The sequence below is a fragment of the Echinops telfairi genome, unplaced genomic scaffold (assembly GCF_000313985.2).
Source record: "Echinops telfairi isolate 266 unplaced genomic scaffold, ASM31398v2 ScPeMD7_31;HRSCAF=116, whole genome shotgun sequence".
In the NCBI taxonomy this organism is placed as follows: Eukaryota; Metazoa; Chordata; class Mammalia; order Afrosoricida; family Tenrecidae; genus Echinops; species Echinops telfairi.
This window is the reverse complement of record NW_022103928.1, coordinates 52,623,397-52,639,057: the sequence shown is the minus strand read 5'-3', so window position 1 is coordinate 52,639,057 and position 15,661 is coordinate 52,623,397. Positions and strand designations below refer to the sequence as shown.

The 15,661-nt window shown below is 41.2% G+C and overlaps 1 protein-coding gene across 1 annotated transcript in view; it reads right to left on the bottom strand.

The window, feature by feature from the left end:
* PARD3 (par-3 family cell polarity regulator) overlaps window positions 1-15,661 on the bottom strand; it is a 631,094-nt gene that overhangs the window by 217,584 nt on the left and 397,849 nt on the right. Inside the window, exon 21 of the mRNA XM_045290158.1 lies at window positions 4,777-4,887. Within this exon, the coding sequence (XP_045146093.1) occupies window positions 4,777-4,887 (111 nt within the window). The remainder of the gene's footprint in view (window positions 1-4,776; window positions 4,888-15,661) is intronic.

Below are 15,661 nucleotides of genomic sequence, written 5' to 3'. Positions count from 1 at the left end.
ACAACCACTCCCTCAGCTGCTAGCAGCAAGGTTCAAGGTTGGCGGCTTCTCCAGAAGACTCGCACCTCAGAAGAAAGGCCTGACGATGGACATCCAGGGGGGTCGCCAGGAGTCAGAACCGACAAGATGGGAACTGGGGTTAAGTGGGCCTGAAGTCAGAGCGATCCCTGAATTCACCATGCTCATTTTCAGATGTGGAATCCAGTCCCTTCTGTTGGAGAGAGGAGCATCTAGGGTTTCTCTCCTGAGCACACTTCAAAGACCAAAGTGAACGTGGCCGTTGTTGTCAGTTGCCTATACCGACCCTATGCATGACAGCATGAAATACTGCCCCATCCTCACAAGTACTGGTGTGTTAGTGCCCATCCTTGTCACCGGCAGGCATGTCTGAAACGCCAAAGGGCCTAGGTCCAGAGGAGAGAACTAGAGGCCTAACTCCAGCCATGCCACCACCCCAGACCTCCTGCTTACCAAGGAGAGGAGGAAATACCATCATGTCACATCACATTTGCAACAGGGCGCAAGCACAGGAGCTAGAGGCACACAGTATGAGCCTCCTCACCATGTCTTCTATCTGGCCAGCATCCATTCAGTACCGACGCTCCCACCGAGGGCAAGAGCAAAGTCAAATTTCATCCCAGACTTATGGTCAGAAGAATCCAATGGACTTTCCCCCATCAATGTAAATCTTAACATGGTAGGAAAAGCATTATTTTAACCATAGTCACTATTGTTTATATTGTTTGATATATACATTTTGAGTACATGTAGGTGTGGGAGAAAATGAGGCTTTCTATCCTATGAAAAGTTACAGTCACGGAATGATGATGGCAACAAATGTGCTGGACACAATGGATGGATGGATGGTGAGAAGCATTGCATGAGCCCCCAATAAAATGATTAAAACTAATAAAACTAGGCCTTCAATAAAAAAGACAAAGTGTCCCTTAAAAGAGGAAAAAGGTTACAGTCACAGAAACCCCTGTCCTTTAGGGAACCTGCGTGCCAGGATCAACTTGCTGGCAATGAATTGGGTGTTGGTATATGTAAGTGTACGGACACCAACGTCTTGGTTTGCAGATATGTCATAACTACAATCAAAGGAGTTTCAGGTTTTCTATGAAACAGCCAGAGAACGCCTAGAGAGGCACACCAGGAGGCCTACTGTTGCTGTGGGTAAGCAATGAACTTCTCACCACAAGGCCCATTGCTCGCAGGGAGAAAGAAGAGATTGTCTGCTCCTGTAAAGATTTCCAGTCTCAGAAATCCAAGAGAGCAGTTCAATCGCGTTTTCTTCAAGTCGAAAACTAAACTTGATGGCAGCAGATGTGCTTTCTGGTTTGGGTAGAGAGACAAATACCATTCCAGGAGCTAGTTCACTCCCAGTGAGCAGAGAGGCGATGAGAACATACCAACAACCCAATCCACTTGCCCCTGTGCCGATTCCAACTCACAGAGCAACTCTGCCCCCTGGGCTTCCTAAGACGCGGCTCTTTGCAGAAGCAGGCAGTCTCCTCTTCACTCCCTAGGAGGGGTGGTTGGTTTGCTCACCTTACAGTTAGCAGCCTAATGCTTCTCCTGCAGCGCCACCAGGGCCCCTGGATGATTTACTGAGTTTCCCCCAGCCCACCCCTCTCTTCTTCCAAAAGTAAATTCTACTGTCCATCTCCAAAGGAAGCATCGCCAGATGGCAAAGAGAGATAAACATGTGCAGAAAGGCTTGCCTAGCAAAGTAACAGGCCGGGACCACACTCTCGTTGCTAAGACTCGGTAAGTCTCTTACCTTCACTCAAGCAATTCCAAGATGCATGAGCTTAAATAGAACATTGGGTCAAAATTGTTATTGAAATGCAAAGTCGGCGTGTAATAATTTTCTTAAATTATGAGCCTTAATTGATTTTCTTTAATGGACCATTCACTTGTTCCCTGACCCTAAAGGATTTTTATTCTAGGCCTCCTATACATTGTAAATTCATTATGACCAACTTCATTCCCAGAAGTATTGCATCATTAGAGGTACCAAGATGGAGATTAAGGACAAAAGTGAGAAGTGAGCTGTGCCTTAGGCAAATTAATAATACAATTGAAACCATTATGTAAAAATCATTGTTGGGCTGGAAATATTTGAGTATGTATTAGAAAAGTACTTGGGAAAATGTTGATAGAATTCCACATTGAAATGCAGCAGTCATTCTCAAGTGCAGAGGAGGGAATATTTAGAATATGAAACATGGTACAGTATTAATGAAGTTGTCCCCTTTGGCAGGCATCATGACGGGGGCAAGTTTCCTTCTATTGCTCAGAATGCTCTCTAACTAAGTCCATATTTGCCTGTGGATGAATCCAAGTTCATGCATTTGCCTAGTTTATTCCTTTCCCAGGAAATGAGAAACTCTTTAGGTGTAGAAGTTTATATTACAGACCAATGAAATGCCCTATTATACACATGACAAAATTACTGTGTGCCTGCCTACATGTCACAGAGAGTTTATTAATAAGCTTCCAATCAGACCCACTGCCGCCAGTCAATTCTGATTCACAGCATCCTGTAGAGGATTTGCAAGGCTATATACCTTTACAGGAGCAGTTAGCCTCATCTCCTCCTGCAGTGCAGCTTGAAGTTTTGAACCATCAACTTTGTAGTGAGTATTCCAACCCAGCAGTGCACCAGGGCTCCTTATTAATAACTTGAACTCAAAACTTACTGCCACCCACTCCATTGCAACACACAATGACCTTAGAGGGTAGAACGGCCCTGCGGGTTTCTTAGAGTATGGGAGTAGAAAACCTCATCCTTCTTCTGCAGAGCAGCTGGTGGTTTTGAACTGCTGGAGTTTGGAGTTATGCGTTAGCGCAACGCATAACCCACGACACCACTAAGGCTCCAGTATCAATACGTATAGGGAATCCCAAAACTGACCAGGAATTAGAAAGCAAGAAAGATCGATATTGAGAAGTTGGAGATATAAAACAAACCCAAACTGGGAAAGAACCCATAGAATAAACTCAGATAGCTATCATAAATTCAAGACCTATATATTTTCCACATATTTTTTCCCTAATAAGCTATAGGTAGAGACTCAGAATACGTATCCTAACAAAAAATGGACCCGTGGCATTGGAAAAGTGAATGGAAAAAGAACCAAAGGCTAATCTCTTATAAAGAAAAACGAGATAAACAGCTATTTTTTGTTATTTCTTCTGGTGTTGAAGTAGAAGAGCAAAGGTTGTCGCTGGCTCAGGAACAGGGGTTTCGAAATTGCTGGGTGAGAGTCCTCACTGTATTGGCATCCTCGCTACAGTCCACGGTGTGTGACCTTGGAGAAGTAACCAGAAACTTACTCCTACAAGGGCTCAAATGTGCTTGACATAATGGATGGATGGATGGATGGATGGTGATAAGAGTAGTATTAGGCCCCAATAAAATGAATTTTTTAATGACATTTTAGTTCCTTCAGGCTTCCTCACCCCCACCACCATGACCCCAGGGCTGCCTCTCACTTCAGACTAGACCGGAGCACGTACACAGCCGTAGATAAGAGATAAGAGCTCAGGACACATGCAACCCAGGAGCAGGAATGGGAAGAGAGATACCAGATGGGAAAGGAAGGGGGGGAGGAGGGGAAGAAGGGCAAACTGATCGACACACAACCACACACACCCCTCCAGGGGAAAGAACAACAGAAACCATGGGGGAAGGGAGACAGTGGTCGGGTGTGAGACATGGAAATAATAGTTACCAAGGGTTCCCGAGGGGTGGGGAGGGGCTGATACCAAGGGCTCAATAGAAAGTAACTGTCTAGAAAAGAATGAAGGCAATGTAGGTACAAATATGCCTGATACAATTGATGCATGGATTGTAATAAGCATTTTAAGAGCCCTCAATAAAATGATTTTTCAAAAATCAGTTTTCAGGTGTCTGCTTAAAGCAAGCTGTTTCATCTATCTCACTGATTTGGGGGTTCTCAGCATATAATGATTCAATGATAGCAATCTGTGTGGAAGAGATGGCATAAAATTTAAGTGGAAGAGGTCACAGAGAGGGGATAGTAAACTAGAAAAGAAATGAGAAAGGATGTTCAGGTTTGAAAGGAAATAATAGAGTGAAAATGAATAGCCTCTTGTATTCCCACAATACATCAAGATATTTAAAATTAGGTATAATCCAAATAGCTGTATTTCTAGATCAGTGTTTCTTTGCTGGACGGTCTACTTATCAATGAATGAGTCAAAATTTGGTTAATTTCTTTCAGTTATGCATGTATAAATTCAGTAACAATGTATATTTATTCCTCTAAAATGCTCTTCCAAGGAGCCCCAGTGGCACAGCGTGTTACACCTGGGCTGCTAACCTCAAGGTCAGCAGTTCCAATTCACCAGCTGCTCCACAGGAGAAAGCTGAGGCTTTCTACTCCTGTAAAGAGTTACAGTCTCAGAAACCCAAGGGGGAAAATCAACCCTGGCCTAAAGAGTCCAATGAGTCCGAATCAGCTCGATGGCAGTGAGAATACACTCTCCTGCCTCCGAGGCAGAGGACCTAACTAAAAACCCCAGAGTTTACCATCGCAAATGAAGGGTTTCTTGTTTTTCACAGCTTTCTTTTCCTTGTACTTATCCTATAACCTATGGATGGATGGCCCCAGAAAAATAAAGATCAAATAATGACACGGTTTACATGTTGATAACGAGGGATAGAGCACAAACAAGAGGAAAGAGAAGTCAAAAAGAAAAGAGGAACCTCTTTCTAACGAGGTTTAATCAAGCACTCGCGTCTACCTCGCCTGCTCCTGCTTCATTCGAATCCTCTCCTCTTCTGAAGTAAGGGCTTCCTGCATTTTTATTTTACCCGTTTTCTCAATCTTGTCATCTTTTCGATGTTTGCCAAACCTGTTGATAACAAAAAATTCTATCTTGTCAATGTGCACAAAACGAGCCTTCCTTCTGTGGAGACCAAGGCGCGTGGCACGTACTCACTGACGTGGGGACGTCCCGGAGCCAGGGTCAAAGGTTGCCTGCAGTGGGTTAGCTTTGCCCAAGATTAAAATTTTCGCACAGATAATTTTACCCATTTTTAATTAGGATGTCCCAGAGAAAACCTTTTTAGAAAATAGTCTCAATTTCCATTTTTGTTTTTGGCAGAAAAGCAAACAAAAAACCGAGAAAGTTTACAAGTCAAACCTTATTACACATGATTAATAAATGCCAAATACTTCAGTTATTAAAGGATTAAAAAAATCTGCATTGGAGCAGATTTCTCTTAGAGCTAAAATACGATCATCCCAAATCATCTCTCCATATAGGAGGATTCTTCTTCCTTTTCTGAGCCACGTTTGTTGGAAACATTCCCCACAGTGAACAAAGTAACAAATAAGGTGATATTTGCAAGAGTTCAAGTACAAAACAAAACCGTTGACATTGCCGTAAAACTTTGATCTCATTAAACTGAAAGCTCTAACGCCGTCTCAGCAAACACACTCCAGCAGCTGAGGGAAAGCGGTGGCAAAATACGGCATCTCTGACTTGGAAATCCAGCTAATCAAAAACAAATGCGAGGAACCAATGGGCGCTTCAGAAATGGCCCCTAAACGTATGCAGACGGGCACATGACCTCGCAGCTGTGTTTGAAACTACTAAAATTATTTCATCTTGGCATCCAACATATCCACAAAACCTCAGACTTCTCGCAAATGATGTTTCCTGCTCTACTCGTTTCTCTAAAAAAGGCCCGTTGTCCGGGCTTTGTGTCTTCCACAGCCTTCGTGCCTGCATCACCAGGTGCTTCAGAGAGAAAACTCGCACAAAGCTACACGGTTAAACACTCTAAAATAGGTTCATGGGAAACTAAACTTAACCGAGGCTGAACATTCCCACGAACTTTTTGAAGCCTTTGAATATAAAGTTAAATGAATGCGCTTTTTTTTCTGAGAAGAGACCGGCAATCTGGTTTAATGTGATATTTTGTCACATCTAAAAAGAAAAAGAAAATGATAGGTTCACAGTGGACTAAGGAAAAGTTATTTTAATGGTTAGTTGGCTGGTTGGTAGCATGGCTATTTTTCACAAATATATACCTGATTTCCAATATCAGTCTCCATATGAACTGAAGATCATTAATATATTAACCTACACAACACTGCATTTGCAAAAAGATTTATAACATTATAAGAGCTATAATATTCTTTTTATAGTTATAGATAAGACAGCAATCAAAATGGCTCTTAGATTAACTTCTATAAGGTGAGGAAATTAGGAATTTGAAGACCATGGAAAAAGTAAGAAAGGAAAACATTCAAAAGAACTCAAATCCAAAGTCTGACCAAATCATACAAAAGATTTCAATAATACCATACTTTCCATTTTTTTTAACAATGAAATATCAATGTGGTGGTTTTTGGGTGGGAGTCACTGTAATCATGACTGTGAATTGAGTCCGAAGTTTGACGTGAGAGAATGAATGGGGACACTCACTCACTCTCACTCACTCACTCTCTCACACTCACTCTCACTCACTCTCTCACTCTCATTCACTAAAAAAGAAAAAGAAAAAAAAAAAGAGAATGAATGGGAAGAAAAAAAAGGAAAAACAATTAGAAAAATTCTGCATTCCTTTATCTTGGTGTTTATCCTTTTAGAAGTGGAAGCACAAATAACATTTATTGATGGGGAAGATGTGGGTCTGAGGGAATGAAAGGAGTCACTGAGGACTCTAAGCATGTAGCTGAAGCAAATGAAGACAGGCGTTACCATTAATGAGATAGAGAGGGCCAAATTACAAACATGTTTGGTAGATGGAGGACAGGGGTGGATTACCATAAACATTTGATCCTGGCTCTCAAGTTTGAGCTGCCTTACTAGTCTTCCATGTACAGATGAGTAGCAGTTACATCTATATATATAAGTTTAGAAATCAGGAAAGAAAAAAGGCCTGAGCATATCATTTTGAGGGATACCAGTATGTAGATAATATCTAAAGCTATGGGATTGCATTCCAACCCTAGAATTTACACAATGTTATGCACTTGGAGACATAAAATGTATTAAAAACAACATCAATAGAAGCATAAGCACGAACTTTAACATGTCATACTTATTTATAACCAGGAACCCCTAAAATAATTTAACCATTTAGAGTTTCAGTTCATAAGTATCCCTCAAATTATAAAATGCTCTCTTGTTGATCCAGCTTTTGAACATTTGGTACAAATTGACATTCTAGATAACATGTAATGGGACTTCAAAGTGTTCATGAAATATGAAACTAAAAATTTGAGAACACTTTATTTCTCAACATAATCTCCATTAAGGTCAAGATACTTTTGTAAGCGAAGATACTGGTCATTTTTCTCACTGCCACTGAATCGATTAGGACTCACAGCAACCTTATAAGGACCGGGTAAATCTGCCCCTGTGGATTTCTGAGACTAACCCTTTTCAGGAGTTAAAAAGTCTCACTTTTCCCTCAAAAGACAGCTGATAGACTCAAACTGATGGCTTTGTGGTTAGCACCCCAACGTATAAGCAGCAAGGCTCCTTGGTTCCTCTCCAAAGAATTGAGGTCCCTTAGAATTTAATCATGTCAATGCAGTCTTCTTAAATTCATTAAGTAGAGACAAATAGGTACCCTTTAAAGATGTCTTAAGATTCTCAAGAGCAACAAAAAGTCAGAAGGAGCCAAAGATTTCTCTCTGAAACGTTCACAGAATTGCATTTCTTTGGTGAGATGAATGAGCAGGAACATGGGACTGGGGGAGAAGGACTTTGGCAAAGCTTTCCTGGGCATGTGTATCAAAACATTCTCATCATGAGAGGATGTCCTCAGTCCTTGGTTCTCCAGAAAGTGGAAATTGCCTGGAATATCCCAACACCACCGTGGCCTTGGCCTTTGTTCACTTCGTTCACTAGGCCACTCTTGCTTGGACGGGACCACTTCTACCTCTTGGCAGTCAATGCTTTGGTGGTACGGTGTCTTCAGGATCACACTAGAAGAGCTAAGTTTCATCTCTTGTTAATGTTCGTCCAAGAAATGCATTGAGATCTTTATCCTACTTTTTTTAAATTTCCCTGGAAGGTTCTGCTCTTTTCTGTAGTGGATCTGAGTTTAACAGTGCCGACACCTATCCAGTGGAAAGTCTGCTCAAGTTTTCTGCCAGAATTGGATACACAGAACCAATTGAGATGTCTATGGTGTTGTCTACTGCTTCTACTGTCAATCATGAGTCCTCTTTAATTAGGATACAAAATAGGTTTTTTTTCCCTTGCAAATTGATGTACGCAGTCTGCCACTGTGGGCTTCATTGTCAATCTTACCACTTCTTAAAACAAGCCATCCCCCTCTAAACTGTTGATTTCTTTAAGGCATTGTCCCCATAAGGGTTTTTGCATCAATATTTTCTCCACGCTGCACCACAAACATGGCATTTGTTCTTGCTTCAATGTTAGAACTCAAGCTGCTCTGATCAGGGCACCGTCCAAACTGAAATCTTATCCTTCTAATAATGTCTCAAACTAGGTCCTCGTCAGACAGTCAGTACAAGTTGATTTTGGTGTAAAAATTGTCTGGAATACACCACAGTTTTTTCAAAACACATGTTTCCATGAACTTTTTGAAGACCTTTCATATACTCAATCATTTATTTTATAACAGAGCTATTATGCAATGATATGTGTAATAATTGTTCCTAAAAGGATAGTTTAATCTTACCAGAAGATGATTTAGCTCACCTTTCAGGTGATAATAATATGGGAAATTTTTTTAAGGAGGTGACTTTTCTGTATTTTAAAACAATTTAGATAGTTCCAGCTCTACTATGGTTTTAAGCTATATTAAAATGTTTACATGAGAGGTGAAGGGAAGGTGAGGGAAAAGGGGGAACTGATTAAAAGGATCTACATATAATCTCCTCCCTTGGGGACAGACAGCGGAGAACTGGGTGAAGGGAGACGTCAGATGGTGATAAGATACGACAAAATAATAATTTATAAATTATGAAGGGTTTATGGCAGAGGGGGAGCAGGGAAGAAGGGGAAAAATGAGGAGCTGATAAGTAGAAAGCAAATGTTTTCAGAATGATGAGGGAAACAAATGTATAAAAGTGTTTTGACACAATGGATGGATGTATGGATTGTCATAAGAGTTGTACAACCCCCAATAAAATGATTTTTAAAAATCTATAAAAATGGCTTTGATCCTACTTTATGAAATATTAATTTGCAAAGTTCTCTCTCCATACATGTACATGTATATATAGATATATATACACATATATGTAAACTTTCAACTTTTCCTCATAAATTTACATGACTATTTTAAAAAGGAAAAAAAAAGAGTAAAAGTCCCAACTCATTTCTATAAACTGCATTTTTTTTCTAACTGTATTTTGAATCAAAATATTACCTTCCTAGACTTCACCTAATCATTAGATGGCACTTTCTATTTTATAGATAGAAGACTAAAGCCAAAGTACAGAAAGCATGGGTAAAATGTTTGTAGGGGAGTGCCTGGACTCTTACTACTTGCTTGAATTAATTAATTTTGTGACTTCATGAAAGCAGACTTTAAATCACAGACTGTGAGTCTATAACTGGGGTAGAATGGATCCCTCTTCTGTAATTTTTTGACAAAATGAAATGAAAAAAAAAACCCAGTAATTTTAGAGTGTTTTTAAAAAATTAAGTAGCTAACATTTTGACATTTTAGAATGTTAAAAAAAAATAGAAAGTTAGCTAAACCCTCATCACTCTAATTTGCAATATAGTCCAGTGTTCTTAAGTTAGAGTTGCCCAATTCTTCTTAAAAAGAGGGTGCCCGGAAGACACAAGATCATTGAAAAACGTAAGCAATCTACTCTCAACCCTGTTTGAGAGGGGAAATCTGTAATCAAGCCATGGGGAAAATCACTTAATGGTCAGATGCTTAGAAACATGGGAGGCATCAATTACATTTATTTCATTCGCTTTTAAAAGCCGCAGAGGCATTTCAGATAGGTCCCCTTCCAGGGAGGACCGCAGCTGAAAGCACCAGTGGACCCGTAAGGTGTCCAGGGAGCAGACCCATAGCTGCAGAGAACGGGCGTTCCATGACTAGCCCACACCAAGGTTCCAGGAGAAAACGCCATCATCCAGTGGGTGACAGGCGGTCTTTCACTCCAGCGCCTCCAGGAGATTTTGCTAGTTGTATTTTAGTATGCCACCTATATGAGAAGCCCTCCCCCTGCCCCTGCCCCCACCCCAACCACACTTCTTCTTCCTGTAGTAAAATAGTTTTGAAGAACCAAAAAAAGTGATAAAGAGGAAAATTGCTCTGGAGGTACTGCTACGCAGGCAGAAAGTAGAGAGTGAAGATGATGCCCATACTTAACTGGAGATTTTATCACCGAGAGAGCCAGTGGATGAGGCCTGTCTTATTGAGAGTAAAATTGATGGTAGCATTTTTAAACAGATGGCTTTCCTCATAAAGGACATAGCAACGTTTTCAGACAGCCAAAGTAATCTGCTAAATGGGTTTCACTGTGACGCGGCACAGATGAGATCACGGCCTTCCGTCACATCGGCTCTCTCTGTATCACTACAATAAGGCGAGCTGGGCACTTGGGGCACCAATGTTAAATGGGAAATAGAACAATGAAGAAGGCTTGTGACAAATCCCGGTGTTTGTGTCAACAGAAGGAACCGCGACATAAAATCACTGACGAGAAGGCCTTGTATGCTATTGAGTCGTCGTTTTGCGGTTCAGCCAATTAACCTAATTTTCTCTGCAGACTAAATATTGCTGAAATATTTTACTATTTAAACTGTAGCATTTCTATGGCTGCTAAAATTAGAGACCTTTTGAGAGAAATATGCAGAATGATCACATGCTTTTCCTAATATCATATTTAACAACAGTATAGAGTAAAAGGGGAGTCTTAAAATCTGCCTTCTTGTTTTAAAATAGATGAACAGAATATGCAGAACCAATTAGCTTACAAGCTTTGAGGAATAATTTAAAAGTAAGACATTCTTTAAAACCCCTTTCCAAAGTGTCAACTAGAAATCTGCTCTCTCCCTCTCAGCTAATTACCAAGGTCTTTAGGGCTAAAGAAAAATTTGCTACAATGCTGGTCTATTTATCCGGAGATGCTCGCAGGTTAAGTGGTAGTGCTCTGGTGGAGAAGAGAACTGAAAATGGATAAAATATGAAATCAATGTCAGCTACCAGAAACCTCCTGTCCTTCCCCAGCACCTGACTCCTGTGCTGGACATACCACTGCAGCCACTCTCTGGCTCAATCCTCTTGCCTGTTGTTTCTTTCTATTTACATCCCCGTGCAACCCACCCTGCTGCTCACTTTCTCCAGGTGCTCAGCGTCTTTCTTGAACACGTCTGACTGTCTCAGGTGGGCCGGCGTCTCCATAGGAGACCTGACGGGGCTGTTGAAAACACGCTGGAATGCTCACCGCCAGGGCGGTCCAGAGCAGCTGCTGGAGAGAAATGAAGCTGTCTGCTTCCCCAAAGCTTCACTGCCTTGACTTGGACAGTGAGGGTCAGAATGGACTGGAAGGTGGCGGAGTGGGGTAGGGTGTGTAGGGTGGGTTGGGTTGGGTGTTTTTGTACAACCATCATGCTAATTTGCCTGCTGCCAGCTCTCAGGGTCTTGCCATTTGCCCTAAAGCTGTTTGAGGGATGCCAGCCAGCCAGTGAGCTGTCTGAGACCCTGTGCAGCAAAACCACATACCCTGGATTGGATCATCCTTCTGGCCGAATCCCACCCCTCTGCATGGCCCAGAGCACCGTAGCTACCGAAATCACGGCAAACTCATGCACTGTGACATCATTTTTGTGTGTCCATCAAGACATACTTTTCCTCAATTACTTTTAATCCAAATATCTCTATAGGAAACACCTTTTTTTTAGGCTTTGTATTAAAATTTTTACAGGTGTAGGTTCATAGAACAGATCAGGTTTCCATCCAACATTTCATAAATACGAAACTCAATGTCATTGATTGCCATCAGCAGAATGTGACAGCACTTATCCCACTTCCTAGGATTCCTGTTTCCAGATGCCTTCTTTCATAACACTTCTGAATATCGTCCTGGGATAAATACTGCCTTTTTACATTTTCAAGTGGCTGAACTGGACGATTTGACATAGAGTTAACTTGGACTGTCACTCCCTGTCTGTCAGCTTGTCATACTGTGGTGACTTGTGGGCATTGCTGTGACAATGGAAGCTATGTCCTGGGGGTTTCCAATACCAGCAGGGTCACGCAAAGTGGTCAGCAGAACTTCCTGACTAGGAAGAGGATTTGAAGGAGGAAAAGGCTAACCGCAGGATAATGTCGGATATTGAAAACCCCGTGGATAGTGGCGGAAAATTGCCAGACAACGTGCCAAGAGATGAGACCTTCCGGTCAGAAGACTCTCAAAATATGACTGAGAAAGAGCTGCCTTCTCAAAGTCAACCACAATGGTGGGCATGAAGTAAAGCCTTTGGGACCTGCATTTTCTGATGGGGCATGACTCAAAATGAGAATAAACAGCTGTAGACATCTACTCATAATTAGAATGTGGAATGTATAGGAAAATTAAGAGGTTAAGAAATGTAATAGAACCATCAAGAAAGATATCCTGGGAATTACTGAGTTAAAATGGTCTGGTATTGGCGATTTTGAATTAGAAAATCACATGGTTTACTATGCTGGCAATGACAAATTCAAGAGGAATGGCATAGCATTCATCGTCAAGAAAGGAGAGTCCAAGAGCGATCTTGAAGTACAAAGCTGTCTGTGATAAGATAATATCTATCCACATTCAAGTAAATCCAGTCATTGCAACTATTATTCAAATTTATGCTCCAACCACTAAAGCTAGTGATAAAGAAATTGAAGAATTTACCAAAATCTCCAGTCGGCAATTGATCCAACCTGTAATCAAGATGCAATGGTAACTGGTGATTGGAATGTAAAAGTTGGAAGAAACAAAAAAAGTGTAAGGAATACTAGTTGAAAAATATAGCCTTGGTGATAGGAGCAAAGTTGGAGATCACAAAATAGAATTCTACAAGTCAAACGACTTCTTCATGACAAGTACCTGTTTTCAACAAGACAGAGGGCATCTCTAGACATGGACTCTCCAGACGGAATACACAGAATTCAAACTGACTACATCTGTGAGAAGAGAGAATGGAGAAGCTCAATATCTACAACTGAAACCAGGCTGGAGCTGACTGTGGGACAGACCATCAATTGCTCATATGTAAGTTCATGTTTAAGCTGAAAAAAAATGAAAACAAGCCCTGAGAGCCAAGATACGTTCTTGGGTATCTCCCACAATCATTTCAAGAACATCTCAAGTACAGATTTGACTTACTGCACACTCATGATAGAAGACTTGACAAGCGGTAGAACAACACCAAGAAGCAAAATGTCACTCAAAAGACAATCAAGAAAGAAAAGATCAAAGAGAATGTCAGAAGAGACTCTGAAACTTGCTCTTAATTGTAAAGATGAAGTAAAAGAGCTGAACAGAAAATTTCAAAGGGCAGACCAAGTAAAGGATTATACTTAAATGTGAAAAGACCCAGAGTTAGAAAACTAAAAAAAGGACATACACAGCATATCTTAAATGGAAAGAATTGAAGAAAAACTCAAATCTGAGTTGTCATATCGCAAGAATCTCTATGCAACACATTGAACAAGGCAGGAAATATCAAAAGAAGGGATTAAGAAAGCACAGTCACTGTACCAGAAAGGACCAGTTGACTTCAAGGGGTAGCATGTGATCACGAACCAGCAGTACTGAAAGAAGGCTAAGAAAGGAAAGCATTAGCCAGCAATTGAGACAACACCCACTGAAGTGTTTCAACGTGCTGCTGAAGCACTGGAAGCACTCACTTGTCTATGCCAGGAAATATAGAAGACAGCTCCCTGGTCAACCTGACTGGAAGAGATCCGTATTTTACCCATTCCAAAGAAAGGTGACCCAATGCTCCGATTATAGAACAGCACCACTGATATCACATGCAAGTTAAATTTGCTGGAAATTGCCAAATAATGGTTGTAGCAGTACACTGACAGGGAGCCATCAGAGGTTCAGGTCAGATTTAGAAGAGGATGTAGAACAAGGGGTATTATTGCTGAGGTCAGGTGGATCTTGGCTGAGAGCAGAGCAGACCAAAAAGATGTGTACTTGCATTTTACTGACTTTGTAAAGCATGCAACAGTGTAGACGATAACGAAGTATGGACAGCCTTGAGAAGAATTCCAGAACACTTCGTTGTGCTCATGCACAACCTGTACATAGAGCAAGAGGCAGTTGTGCAAACAAAACAAGGACATCATGCACAATTTAAAATCAAGAAAGATGTGCATCAGGGTTATATCCTCTTACCATACTTAGCCAATCTGTATGTGAGAAAATGATCAGAGAGCTGCACTTGTGAAGAATTCGGCATCAGGATTGGAGGAAGGCTAATTGACAGCCTGTGATATACAGGTGATGAAAATTTGCTAACTGAAAGTGAGGAGGACTTGAAGTACTTGTGGATGCTGCCTTCAGAGAGGATTACATCTTAATGTAAAATAACGTAAAATGCCCACAACCGGACTAAGAGGGAACATGATAAATGGAGGAAAGACTGAAGTTGTCAAGGATTTCATCTTGCCTGAATCCCCAATCAACACACATGGAAGCAACAGCGAAGAGATCAAAGGACACATTGCATTGGGTAAATTTGCTGCACAAGACATAGTAAAAGCACTGAAAAGCAAAGATGTCACTTTGAGGACAAAGATATGTCTGGCCCAAGCCAGGGAATTTTCAATCAACTCATATGCATGTGACAGTGGGACAATGAATAAGGAAGACCAAAGAAGTATCGCAGAATTTGAATGAGGGATGTGGTGAAGGGTATTGAAAGCACCATGTATAGTCAAAAGAACAGAAAGATCTGTCTTGGAAGAAGGACAGGCAGAATGGTTCTTAGAGGAAAGGATGGAAAAGACATGGAAGGACACCCGGGGGACACAACCATGGGCTCAAACATAACAATTGTGAGGATGGTGCCCAGCTGCCCAGCGTCTCTTGGTCTGGTTCGTGGGGTCCCTCTAGGAGGGAGAACGAAAACAGACTCTGATTCTGGCATCCTTCCCCACATTCTTGGTGCAAACCATCTGCATTCTTGTCTCTAATGTAATTCTGAAGTTCATTCTATCCTAATGTCTACTAGAGAGTTGCTCTTGCTTTTGTCTTAACTAGAGGGAAGCACAGCTAGATGCATTTCGGGCCTGTTCTACTGTGTTCTTTTCCATGCACTGAAGAGATCTGTTCACATGTAGGAAAATCAAAGACTAGTGGTTCAGTTCTTCATTTGACCAAATAAAGTAAATAAATAAGAAGATGCCTAGGAAGTATTGGAAGTACCTCTCAGCTGTGGGGAACAGAAGGAATTCTCTTAAGTTGTCTCCCCAAAATATGTACCAAACTTAGCTGCTTAAGAGTGACTGTCGGCAAAAGTAGGTCAGAGGTTATTCTCCTTAACATTGGCCATCTGTAGTGGCTGGACTATTAGTCTGACTCACCCTGAATAAGACCCACTCCCTTCTGATAAGGATAATGGTGGTCTATTCAGTTGCAAGAGATACCAGAGAGGTCAAACCCGCCCAAGGGTGACCAAGGTTAGT